At 39.2% G+C, this 13,834-nt stretch overlaps 1 protein-coding gene across 11 annotated transcripts in view; it reads left to right on the forward strand.

The window, feature by feature from the left end:
• Nucleotides 1-13,834, forward strand: part of LCORL (ligand dependent nuclear receptor corepressor like) — a 201,201-nt gene that overhangs the window by 70,670 nt on the left and 116,697 nt on the right. The window contains exons 5-6 of one of the 11 annotated variants that reach the window (XM_075544490.1): nt 737-799; nt 1,481-8,257. The exons of the other annotated variants lie outside the window; for them this stretch is intronic. Of the exons in view, the coding sequence (XP_075400605.1) occupies nt 737-799; nt 1,481-4,062 (2,645 nt within the window). The 3' untranslated portion in view covers nt 4,063-8,257. Of the gene's footprint in view, nt 1-736; nt 800-1,480; nt 8,258-13,834 lie in introns of those variants that run through there. 11 annotated transcript variants of the gene reach the window in all.

A 13,834-nucleotide genomic window follows, 5' to 3' on the forward strand; every position in this document is an offset into this window, starting at 1 on the left:
TAGCTATCTGCCAAGAGTATGGGGGGAAATTGCCCTATTTCTCAGCTTCTAGAAATTGAGGACAACATATTGATATTCTCAAATAGTGTTGACCCAGCCTTACATTTTTTTGGCTTCTATATATCATCAGCTACTTTCTGTTAAATTTATGATCAAGTTTTAATTATTAATAATGTTGAAGATAGCCTTTCTGAAACGAGTCTTTTGTGTAAGTGCTATGAGTTCTTTTCTGTGTCAAAATGTTACCTCTGGCTAGAAGAATTATCAATGTGATGAAAGGGTATAAATTTATGGAAACCTTTTCCGATGTATTACTGAAAGAATCACAATACTAAGTGTTAAAAATTGGTATTATCTTAATTAGTATTGAAATCAAATTCTTCTTTTAGAAACTTGCCCACCTGAACCAATTTAAAAATATTTTACATGCTTTTAAAAATGTATAATATGTATATTAATTTAGAAAATGAGAGTCTTCCCACATAGTTTGGCTTGCAGGGAGAATTATGTCCGAAGACTTAGTCATGATGAGAGCAGGAGGGAACATACACATTTGTACATAGGCACACCATGCTTTGTTCACCTGGGAACTCATTACTCAATCTCCTTTTCCTTTGTGACGATTGAAGCTGGAATTACCAACAAAGATGACTTTCAAATTTTGATATTATGGAGTTAACCTCTCTGCTCCATTGCCCTATTAAGAGTAATCAGTAAAAACTTGATACTATTTCAGCTAATTCAAGCATCTGGGTCTCCAAGAGGTCTCCTACCAGGGACGGATTACCCATTGAGCAAGGTAAGCACGTGCTTAGGGCATCAGCGAAACAGAGGCAGGCACCAGTTGTCCAAAGCAGAGAACCATAGATGCCCAGCAGACAGGACACAAGGAGAAGTGCGCTCCGCCGAGGAAGGGAAGGGTTTCTAGCAGGACAAATGGAGTTGATACCAGCTCGTTTGTGAGAATATGCAGCTGGAAATAAAATTCATGCAGGGACACAAGGGCACCCATGCCCAAGGTTGTGCCCCTGCTGCTTCAGCACCGGAGTTGAGATTTATCATCTACTCTCCACTCCAGTGTAATTGAAACTGCTTATCTCAGCCAGTCCCTTAAACATATGCTAATTCTTTCTAATGAACAAGAGGTGGGGTGAGGTATTGAGTCTGATTCTTGATTTACTCATTGTGCATCTGGATCCAACATGAGCAGTCAGGGCAAGGAAGGATTACATTGATAGATATTTCTGACTGCCCTATTTTGACTATCAGACCTGAGGAACAAAATTACATGTTCCAGATCTTTCATTCTTTTTTTTTTTACCTTAATCTTCAAATACAAATTTTTGTGTTAGCACCAAATTTGAATATAAATTTTATGTTATCAATTTTACTTGTTTTATAACTTTTATGTATTTCAATTATTCGAGTTTATTTTCTACAGTAGAACCAAATTTAAACAGTGACATGATTTTATATCCAGGTGAAATGAAACGGCATCTAAGTGGAGTGCCGAAACGAAAGCTCAAAGAAGAGAAAAGGAAAAGGACTTGTGAATCCCTAAAGACAATTCCAAAACTAACTTCCTGTGTAAAACATAATGACTCAGAAGAGACTTCTTCCAGTGACCCCACAAGTCTAATGGGTAGTAGCACTGCTAGTGCTGAACTTAGGAATAGCCACACAGACCGAGCAGAATTTACTCCAAAATGTACACCCAATCCTGGATGTGGGAAAAAGATGGATAACGGTACAGACAGTGACACTGTTGTACAATCTGAAATTGCTGCATCTGCGGATCCTGTAAATAATAGAAATACAGATCCTGCTTTGTGGAGTAAATTTTCTTCTAGTGATGTCAACTATTGGATCCAAAGAGGACCAAGTGACTGTCAGCATCACAGTGGACCATTTGAAAAGTCATGTCGAAAGTTTCTGGATGGTAAACAAACAAGGTTCTGTAGTCAGAATCTATTTCTAGGGTGCAAAGCTAACGGTGAAAATTATAAGAGGGAGTGGCTGCTATATTCTCCATCAGTCGGCTCTGTGTATTGTTTTGTTTGCAAACTATTCAGCCGTAAACCATTTAATTCTCGATTTGTTACCGATGGATTTAGCGACTGGCGCAACTCGAGTATTATCGATAAACACGAAAACAGTTTAATTCACAGAGACTGTATGTTGTCATATTTAAACCAAAGACTTCATGGTTTTGGCTTAACTCTTGAAGTGGAAACAAAATTTAATGAAAAACATCACTACTGGAAAGATGTTTTGCAGCGTGTTGTTGCTGTCATCATAACAATTGCTGAACGTGGATTGTCTTTTTTAGGAAGAAAGGAAGTGTGTCAGGCCCCACAAAATGGAAAGTTTTGGGGGTTACTTGAACTTGTTGCTCAGTTTGATCCATTTTTAGCAGGTCACATCTCAAAATACGGTAACACGAGAAAAAACAACCCGTGGTACATGTCTAAAACAACATATGAAGAATTACTACATTTAATAAGTGATAAAGTTCGATCAGCTGTTTTCAGGGAAATAAGTATAGCTCAGTACTTCTCTTTGTCTATAGATTCCTCTTTTGATCTTTCTCACACAGATCAGCTAAGCATTGTTTTACGATATGTGTCTCCGACAGAAGGGAAACCTGTTGAGCGATTTATCACATTTACTAGCTTGCAAAGTCATATCGGTGAAGAAATTGCAGATCAAGTACTTCACTATTTATGTGAAATTTGCAAAATTGATTTTTCTAAGTGCAGAGGCCAGTCCTATGACACTGCGGCCCATATGTCAAGGCGTTACAAAGACATGCAACAGAAAATCCTAGAGCACAACAAATATGCCATCTTCATACCATGTGCCTCACGTTCACTTAATTTTGTAGGACGTGGTGCAGTAGACTGTTGTCCAGAAGCAGTTAATTTTTTTTCAACTGTTCATTTACTCTGTACATTTTTTGCTGCCTCCACTCAACGATGGGCAGTTCTTAAAACACATGTAGGCAATGATCAAGTATTAAAATGTCTTTGTGTTGCACATTGGGAAGTGCATGCTTCAGCAACGAGTGCGATCCTGACGTCATACACTCAGATTCTAGAAGCCTTAGAAAATATTGTAGAAGACCCGACACAAAGAGGAGATGCCAGAAGAGAAGCGGAACATATCGCCAACAGAATGCACACGCTAGAGTATGTGTTCCTGTTGGTTTTGTGGAACAATATACTGCAGCATTTTCATCGGATGAGTCAAGCCCTCCAGGATTCAGAAGGAAACTTAAAGATGTGCACAGATCTCTACGAGTCATTAACAGGGTATTTACATAATTTAAGAGAAGATTTTGAGATTTTTGAAAACTCATCGAAACAAATACTGCCAGATGCTGATTATCAATCAGTTCATCATCACAGAAGCATTAGAAAGAAACAAGTAAGTGACGGAAGTATTCCCGGAGTCCTGAGTGCCAGAGATCAGTTTCGAGTCGTCACGTACTACACCATCATTGACAGACTTGAATCTTGCATGAAGAGAAGAGCAGAGGCATATGAAGCTCTTTCAGGTAGATTTTCCTTCTTAAACAATGTGGATATACCCGATGAGGAACGCTCGGAGGCATCCAAGAAATTAGTTCAGGCTTATCCTGAGGACTTAAACACACACCTTGACGGGGAAGTGCGACAGTTTCATTCTTACATTAGAACTAAATTTTCAGATTCAGGAAAGACAAAGTTTACTCATGTAGACATGTATGAGTCCATAATAGAAGATAAAATACAATGTGTATTTCCGAATGTTGAAATTGCTCTACGCATATTCTTAACCTTAATGATCACAAACTGTACCACTGAGCACTCATTTTCACCCCTTAAGAGACTCAGGAAACTTCAGTGTACAGCCGTCATTGAAGAAAGACTCAGTTCTCTGTCTTTATTATGTATGGAAGTAGATATTGTTCGGCGGCTTAATTGTGATGAAATTATTGAAGAATTTGTAAGCACAAAGAATGGTAATGCTTTTAATGATAACATGTTAGAAATGAAAGTTTTATCTAAAAATAAAACGTAGCAATTAGTTGTGATAACTATTTTTTGAGCACTAAAGTTGCTTTTAGGACTCCTCTTCATCGGTTTGTTTATAGCATTTATTAAACAGGCATCAGATTTGAAGTATGAGCCATTTACAGCTGAATCATTGCAAACCTATTTTTCATTGTGAAAGACCAACAGAATTTTACCTTGATTGTTGAAACAATTAGGTTCACTAACTCGTTTTCTTTCTGATAGCATATAGAAAATATTGTGTTTATAGAAAATTGTCATGAATCAGCAGTTCTCAACCTGTGGGTCACGACCCCATTGAGGTCGAGCAACCCTTTCACAGGGGTTGCCTCAGACCATCGGAAAACACATATTTCCAATAGTCTTAGGAACCATGACACTGCTCCTCTATACATCTCCAGGTGGGTCTGCCCACATGCAGGTACACCCACATATGAGTACCTGGCATGATGATATCATCGCAGCGCCAACCCCATCACTTACAACCATACAAATACAGGTGTATGTGACAGGGTTGGCGCCAATAGCAACTGCTGTGTTAAAAGCAGCTACTGTGTTGAAAGCAGCAGTGTTAGAGGTAAAATGACACTTCATGAAATATAATTACTGGGTAAATGTAAAATCATCAACTACTTCAGAATATATATATATATATATATGTACCATGGGAATTTAATGTGATTGGTCTTTCTACATTCAGCTGTGGTTGATGTGAATACTGCCCCCTTGTGATAGTAACAGGTATGTAGGAAACTTTAATGAATTGTATTGACTGAACTATTATGCCATGTATCATCTTTTGTATTATGAAAGCTATTGTTACTTATTATTTTCATTAGCAAACCATCCCATGACCAAAGATCATGTAGAAAAGAACATAAAGAAAATATAGTGAGGATTTTTTGCAGTATGGTTTTACCTCAGTAATTACAGCAGGAATTGAGAAACCGCAGTGTGTTATTTGTTGTGAAGTTCTATCAGCCGAATCTATGAAGCCGAACAAATTAAAATGCCATTTTGGTAGCAAGCATCCGAGCTTTGCCGGCAAGGATACCAACTACTTTAGATGTAAAGCTGATGGACTCAAGAAAGCCAGACTTGACACTGGTGGCAAATACCACAAACAAAACATAGCAGCCCTAGAAACTTCATATTTGTTGGCACTCAGAATCGCCAGAGCTATGAAACCTCACCCCATTGCTGAGGATTTACTGTTGCCATCAGCCAAAGACATTGTTCCAATTATGATTGGAGACGAATTTGTTATGAAATTGAGTGCAATTTCCTTATCTAACGACACTGTCCGCAGAAGAATAGATGACATGTCTGCTGATATATTTGATCAAGTAATCCAGGAAATTAAATCTGCTCCACTTCCAATATTTAGCATCCAGCTTGATGAATCTACAGACGTTGCAAACCACAGTTACTGGTTTACGTGAGGTATATTAATGATGGCGACTTTAAAGATGAGTTTCTTTTTTGCAAACCTCATGAAACAACTGCACGTGATGTATTTGACACAGTTGGTTCATTTCTGTAAGAGCATAAGATCTCTTGGGAAAAGGTTTGTGGTGTTTGCACAGATGGTGCTCCAGCTGTGCTAGGCTGTCGATCTGTATTTCAACGTTTGGTACTGAATGAGTCACCAAAAGTCATCAGAACTCACTGTATGATTCATAGGCAAATATTAACAATGAAGACATTGCCACAAGAGTTACAAGAAGTAATGAAAAGCATCATGTGTTCTGTTGATTTTGTAAAAGCAAGTACTTTAAACAGTCGACTGTTTTCGCAACTGTGCAGAGTTGGATGCACCGAATAATGCTCTGCTATTTCACACTGAAGTGAGATGGTTGTTGAGAGGAAAAGTTTTAAAACGTGTGTTTGAGCTTCGTGATGAACTCAAAACGTTTTTTAATCAGAAAGCAAGACCGCAATTCGAAGCACTTTTCAGCGATAAACATGAACTGCAGAAAATAGCTTGCTTGGTTGCCATCTTGAATGAATTAAATTTATCACTGCAAGGACCAAATGCAACATGCCTCGATTTGTCTGAAAAGATCCAATCATTCCAAATGAAACTTCAGCTTTGGCAAAAATATTGGATAAAAATTAAATTATCATGTTACCTACCTTATCTGCTTTCTTTGATGAACGTGACATTGAACCAGACAAAAGGATTACAGTAATTTCTGTGAAAGAACACTTGCTCATGCTTGCAGACGAAATTTCATCGTACTTTCCAAATCTACCTGACACCCCATTTCCACTTGCCAGAAGCCTTTTCACAGTCAAAGTTGAAGATTTTCCTGAGACGGACAAGAGTAGTTCATTGAACTTACTAACAGCGATGCAGCGAGAACTGATATCTCTACAATGCCGGTTAGAAGATTCTGAATCACATGTTTGCAGTCATATCCTGCTCTGCCTGAGACTGTGCTGTGCCTCCTTCTTCCATTTCCCACAACATATCTTTGTGGAACAGGGCTTTCCAGCTTGTTGGTTATCAAGTCTAAATACAGAAGTAGACTTGTTGTGGAAGATGATGTTCATTGTGCTCTTGCAAAGTCTGCCCTGAGAATTTCTGATCTGGTGAGAAAGAAGCTATCTCAACCTTTGCACTGACGTTGGCTTTTTATGCACATGCTGTCTCAAAATGTAGCAGTGTAGTTTACTGTTGTTATATATTAAGACTTCTAGCCATGCTACACCACGCTTCAAGACAAAATTTCATTTGTCATTAGAAATGAGTATTTTACAATATTTAATTACATACTGTTTTGTGATTAATCCCTACGCTTTAATTATGTTCAATTTGTAACAATGAAAATACATCCTGCATATCAGATATTTGCATTGCAATTCATAACAGTAGCAAAATTCTCAACAGTGGTTGAGAACCACTGTCATAGATAGTAAAAAGTCATGGTACCTTGCATTCACTAAAAATTATATAATCCAGTTCAACTCAACCTGCTAAATGCTAATATGTTAGTCACATTTTAAAAGAAATTACATTGCAGAGATTACATGCACACTCCCATTTGAGTGCATGAGCAAGCAGGGCAGGGGAGGGAGGTCAGTGGTTAGGCCCCTCACTTGCCTTAATCTGATTCTGGCACCTACCAGTGGTTGGGTGAGTGTTCATGAATATATACTGACCTCTGCATTTGGCAGTTTCTTGTTTGGCTTCCAAATCCTTTGAAATATCATAAATATTTTAAAGATTCTTATCAATAATTTTACTTTCTGTGTTAGACCAGGTTTACTAGAGAAACAAATTCAGTGACATTCATGTGTATAAGGTCTTTATATCAATAAGTAATCATATATCACAAACACAACCTAGCCCAGTCCAACTCAAGTCCGTAAGTCTGATCATAGTCCATAAGTCCCTCTTCAGATTCACACAGTCACATGCAATGATGTAGAATGCAGGAAGATCATAGGCTGGTGCAAAGGTGGGTGCAAAGTCATGTGCTTCCGCTGTCAGTAGAAACATGGCAGGGCTCTGGCAGCTCTCGGGGGTGGGGGGGGTCAGCAGCTAGGAATGTGAAGGCAAAGAAAAGGGGGGAGGTTCCCTGGACCCTCCTTGTGAGAAAGACATCCTGACAGGGTGGCACCATCAGGCTGTGACCTGATTGACAGGTTGAATACCACCACTACACTTTAATATCTTCTAATTGACATGAAATTATGTGACTACCACACACTTCCTCTCTTGGCCTTCTTCAATCTTTTCTTGGGAATCTGTCACTTTTTAGATTGAATTAAACATACACGTTTTTTGTTTATTTGTGTACTTGGCTTTGTTTTTATTTATTGTTGTTTTTTAATAAAGTAGTATTATAAAGTTTCAAGAGGACTTGATTTCAGTGTGCTCACGTCTTTTGTTTACTGTGTGTGCGTGTACCTGCTCATGAAAGTGTATGTTGGGAGGAGGGGTGAGTTAGTCTGGGTAGACTTGAGAAACAAATCCACAGAAGCTCATTTGCATAAAAGGGATAGTTTTATATAAAGGATAAATGTGTACATTAAGAAAAGCATCCAAACCCAATCCAGTCCAAGCCCATAAGTCCGACATTAGTCCATATGTCCGACATCAATCTAGAAAGCCCTCCTCAAATTCGTAAATCACACGCGCAATGATGCCGAATGAAGGAGGAAAGCCGAATCAGTGAACGTGTAAGCATCTCAGCGCTGGCAGGAGTCTCCACATGGCTTCTCCAGCACCGAGGGCTGCATCAGGGTAGGTCCATGTGGCTTCTCAGAGATGTATCATAGAAAGTGAGCCTTCCCAGCTGAGGAAGAAAACTAAGTAAGGCAGCTGTACACTGGTCTGACCATCAGAGAGCAAGAGACCAAACAGGCTAGCCTCGCCAAGCCATTTACATATCTCTGCCCTTCAGTTAATCCCACATGTGTTCTTTGGCCAGGTTGGCACAATAAACCTTAACTATCACAAGGGGATATCTGTTTTCTTTGACACGTAAAGGAAGAAATATATAATATTGTTAAGGACAGGAAATATTTCTGGGTCTTTGTCATAAAAAATAAAGCATTGGTAATATTTGTTAGTGAAGTTTTTGATTCCTGAAACTTCTCCTCGTACATAGCTGTTTTTAGGAATCCGTAGATATTGGTAACTTGAGTATTGCTGATGCTCTAAATGTGTTGCATAGAGTAAGAGACAGATGCATGGTATTCTTGTCAAACATAAAGAATGAATTGAACGTCTTTATCATGGCATATTTACTGCCTTTCCTAACTTTATTTTCCCTGCTTTTATTTACTTTGTGTTTCAGAACATTGATGAGCAATTCCTCCTTCGTTATTATGTTTTGAAACTCGCAATTTTCACCCCAGCTTTATAATCATTTGTCAGCACTTTTTCAGCACCCCAAACAGAAACCCTTTACTCAATGAAGAATAACCCCATCTCCCCTTCTTCCACCTCCTGGAAACTTCATATGTACTTTCTGTCTCCATGCATTTACCTATCTTTATATTGCACATAAGTAGAATTATATGTGTCCTTTTGTGCCTGGATTGTTTCACTAAACAATGTTTTCCAGAAGTTCCCCATGTTGTGTATCTCTAAACGTTGTTTTTTATGGCTGAATTAATCATATTCCATTTTATCGACTTTTGTTTATCCGTTTACCTGTTGATGGACAGTTGGAGTGTTTCTACCATTTCAGTACTGTGAATAATGCTACTGTGAACATGGGTGTACAAGTCTCGGCTTGACTCCCTGCCTCTATATAGCACCAGCTATATAGCCAGCTGGTGCTGTGGTGGTGAGATAAATGTTGAGCTACTAAACACAAGGTTGGCTGTTCAAGCCCACCAACCACTCTGTAGGTGAAAGGTGAACCTTTCTATTCCTGTAAAGATTTGTTGTTATTGTCGTTGTTAGATGCCACCAAGTCAGCTCCGACCCTTAGCAACCCTATGCACAACAAACACTGCATGGTATGGTGCCATCCCATAATTGTTCCTATGCTGGAGTCCTTTGATGCAGCCTGTCTGTCGGTCCATCTCATCGAAGGCCTTCCCCTTTTTTGCTGTCCTTCCATTTGACCTGCACAATGTCCTTCTCCAGGACTGGTTAGTCCTCGTGATATGTCCAGAGTATGTAAGACGAAGTCTTGGCCATCCCTGCCTCCAAGAAGCACTCTGGCCTTACCTCTTCCAATACAGATTGGTTTGCCCATTTAGCAGTTCATGGTATTTTCAGTGTTCTTTGCCACCACAATCCAAATGCATTCAAATGTAAAAATTTAGAGCCTTGGAAACCCAAAGGGATAGTTCTGCTTTGTCCTATAGGGTCACTTTGAGTCCAAATCAGTTCGATGGCAGTGAGTTCGATTTGGATTGGTCATATGTAAATAAGGGGGCTTCAAAAAGTTTATAGAAAAATAGAATGAAAAGGTAATAGAAATTTTCCATGAACTTTTTGAAGCTCCCTTGTATCTTTTTTAGGGAATTGTATGCTGACTGACCCACTTTTTAAATTGGGTTTTCTTTTTCTTGCCCAGTTGTAGGAAAATGTGTGTGTACACACAGGCACACACAATAATAAATCCTTGCCAGATCTACGGTTTACAGATCTTATTTTTCTCATTCTGTAGGTTGTCTTTTCACCTGGTTGATTATGTCCATTGATACCCCAAACCTATGCTTTTGATGTAATCCAATAGGTCTGTTCCTCGTTGTTGCTCATGCTTTTGGTGCTGTATCTTAGAATCCATGGCCAAATCCTCTAACTGCTTTCTTCTAACATTTTTTTTTAATTCTAATCTTTAGATTTCGGCTTTCATAGGAGTGAATCTGTACATAGCGTAAAGTCCAGAGTCATTGTTCTGTTCCACTAGCATTTTTGAAGATAGACGTACCTCAGTTATCTATTCATCTACTTTTCTCATTGAAGGCATTTGGTAACCTTACTGATTTTTGTTGTTATTTTTGAAAGACATTTGGATTTCATGATGTGGAAACTCTGGAAATTGTATTCTTACCCTTCCTCAAGATTTGTTTTGTGCTGTTTTTTAACTTTTGCTTTATTGAGGACTATCGTAGTCTATTACTATAATGACTTAAGCAAACAATTTTTTTTTTTGAAAACTTGTGCGTCTTGTGAGTTGTATGGTCATGGAAGTCTCTGAGCCCTAGCTTGCTGGGTTAATGTGAACTCTTAACTAGCTGTGTGTACTCCTTATTTAGATTATTTCAAAGTGAGATGCTTTATTCGATGCTAACTTTAAAATGGAAATTGCGGAGAGTGCTGCAGTAGGTAGGCAGTGTTGGGTCTTCACTGGCTTCTCGGCATCTAGAACAGCATCTGAGGCTGTCAGCAATTTTTTTTTCTTTAATGAGGGAGCCAATGAGCACAAATATAAACCATATTATCACTATCTTCACATTTTTCTAAGTATTTGATATTACTTCATTTGCTCTACTTCAAGAAGTAAATTAGTTAACATTCATATATACTTGACCTTTCCTGCTTATGTTTATTTTACTCTGTGTAGTTTGAATATTAATTTATTTGTCTTTCCTGTGTGTCAACATAAGCATAGAGATAAAAAAAACAAAGGTTCTTTTCAGAGCTATTCCCATGAGCGATCTATAAAATAAACTTAAATTATTTGAGCTTTTAGCTTCATGGTCTCCAGTCACCTGAAGCCGTTTAGGTCATTAGCTTCTGATACTGGAAGACGTCTTGCCTTTTATTTTTTTAATTAAAGAAAATTACCTGACTGTGCTAATTTGAACACGTTTGTGTTCATAATAGCTGAATGGATCTTAAAAGGAAACCTCTTTCCATCAAAATAAATGCATATTTTCTTTGCTCTTTTCTCTCAACATACATTTGGAGTTCATAATCACTTTTCTTGTCAGAGACCTTCATGATGGATTTTGATCTAGTTAGTTGAAAGCTTCTCTTAATCAACCCTTTCCTCTTAAACTAATTGATAGCCAGGTTTCTTTTTCTTTTTTAATCATTTTATTGGGTCTTCATACAACTCTTATTACAATCCATACATACATCCATTGTGTGAAGCTCATTTGTACATTTGTTGCCATCATCATTCTCAAAACATTTGTTTTGTACTTGAGCCCTTGGTATCAGCTCATTTTCCCCCTCCCTCATGAACCCTTGATAATTTATAAATTATTTTTATTTTGTCATGTCTTACACGGTCCGACATCTATCTCCCTTCACCTACTTTTCTGTTGTCCGCCCCACAGGGAGGGCATTATATGTCATACTTGTGATCAGTTCCCCCCTTTCTACCCCACCTTCTCTCTACCCTCCTGGAATCGTCACTCTCACCACTGGTCCTGAGGAGTTCATCTGTTCTGGATTCCCCGTGTTTCCAGTTGCTATCTGTACCAGTGTACATCCTCTGATCTAGCCAGATTTCTAAGGTAGAATTGGGATCCTGATAGTGGGGTGGAAGGAAGCATTTAGGAACTAGAGGTAAATTGTATGTTTCATCGTTGCTATACTGCACCCTGACTGACTTGTCTCCTCCGTACAACCCTTCTGTAAGGGGATGTCCAGTTGCCTACAGATGGGTTTGACAATAATATTCACAATAATATGATTTTTTTTGTTCCTTGATGCCTGGTACCTGATCCCATTGATACATCGTGATCATACAGGCTGGTTTTCTTCTTCCATGTGGGCTTTGTTGCTTCTGAGCTAGATGGCCGCTATTTTATCTCCAAGCCTTTAAGACTCCCATCACTATATCTTTTGATAGCCAGGTACCATCAGCTTTCTTAACCACATTTGCTTATGCACCCATTTGTCTTCAGCACTCGTGTGGAGAAGGTGAGCATCATGGAATGATAGCCAGGTGTCTGTATGAAGTTTTCAGTGCCTTCTCTGCACACAAACCTTCTTGCTTTCTAACTCTTTTAATTCCTGAGTCCCATTCTATGGCATGAAATAAATGCTAATATTCACTCTCCAATTGGGTTATGACTAATGCTACATGACTTAATTTCTCGGCGTCAGGGAATGTCAGTCTTTTAGAAGGCTTTACCTGCTGGCATCTTTGAGTGGCAGCAAGCATTTGCCATGATTCATGCATTCCTGAGTGTTTGCTACACCGTGTGCCGTTGTGATCTCCTGGAAATCATCCGTTGAATTTCTTTTTTATGGGCTGCCTTTCTGAAACTCTCCGGAAACTGTATTAGTGCCATGTGATAATTCACACGTCATTGTGTGCTGCATTCAGAGATGTTCTTTAAAAAATGTTCTGCTTTACCATCTGTACATCTGGAGGATCATATCGAATGCTATGGACATACTTCAATTTAAAACTGGATTTAAGACTTTTAATTTCAGCAAGTCGAAAACTAGTCCTCTAAGTGAAATCTGACCCGATCACCATTTCCCTGCAACTCCTCTTTGGGAGGACTGACTTCTACGGGACTCTCATCATCACTCAGATCTTCTCTCTGTGTGCCTCTCTCACTGCCTGATTTGACTACAAGCTTTTCAGTTCACAGCCCATCCTGTAACCACAGTGTGTGTGTTTGGAACTTGTCTTTCAACAGCAAAATCCCTCTACTGTCTCCTGTCTTTGCTGTATTGTTTTAACTGACACCTATCTGTCTCTAAAGGATGGCTCTGTGGAGCCCTCTCACTGGGGGGCTGTTTTCTTGCTTTTGTATACCACAGGGGGAGGGGGGATAAAAATCCACTGGCAACCTCCAAGATCTTTGTAATTGCTTCCTGATCACACATTTTTCCCTCTTTTCTCAAGATGATGAACTCCTCTGGAGCACAAGCAATCCAGCTCTTTCAGCTATATTACCAGCCTTTTCACTGTCTTCCTCCCAAGTCCCATCCCCATAATAGTTCCTGGTGCTTGTCAGGTCATTGCAGCTGCTGACAGTGTGGCCTCTGAGTTACTTGATACTTGGATTTCCAAAGACCTTTGCCTCTACTGCATTCCAGCTAGGAGCCCTTCTGGCACTGTTGGGGAAGCATTGGACTGCTAGCCATAAGGTTGGCAGTTCAAACCTACCAGCAGCTCCTCAGGAGAAAGACGAGGCTGTCTACCTCCAAAAAGGTTTATGGTCTGGGAAACTCAGTGTAGGGTATCTGAGTCAGGATGACTCCATGGCAGTGGGACACTCCAGCTACTTTAGCCACAGTCATCCCTAGAAGCAGGTGTACAAATAACTGTACTTGAGGTGAAGGTAGATACATGAATGCAGTACAGGCAGTACTACAGAGGCAACAGTTGAACAGA

This window comes from Tenrec ecaudatus, chromosome 3 (assembly GCF_050624435.1).
Source record: "Tenrec ecaudatus isolate mTenEca1 chromosome 3, mTenEca1.hap1, whole genome shotgun sequence".
In the NCBI taxonomy this organism is placed as follows: domain Eukaryota; kingdom Metazoa; phylum Chordata; class Mammalia; order Afrosoricida; family Tenrecidae; genus Tenrec; species Tenrec ecaudatus.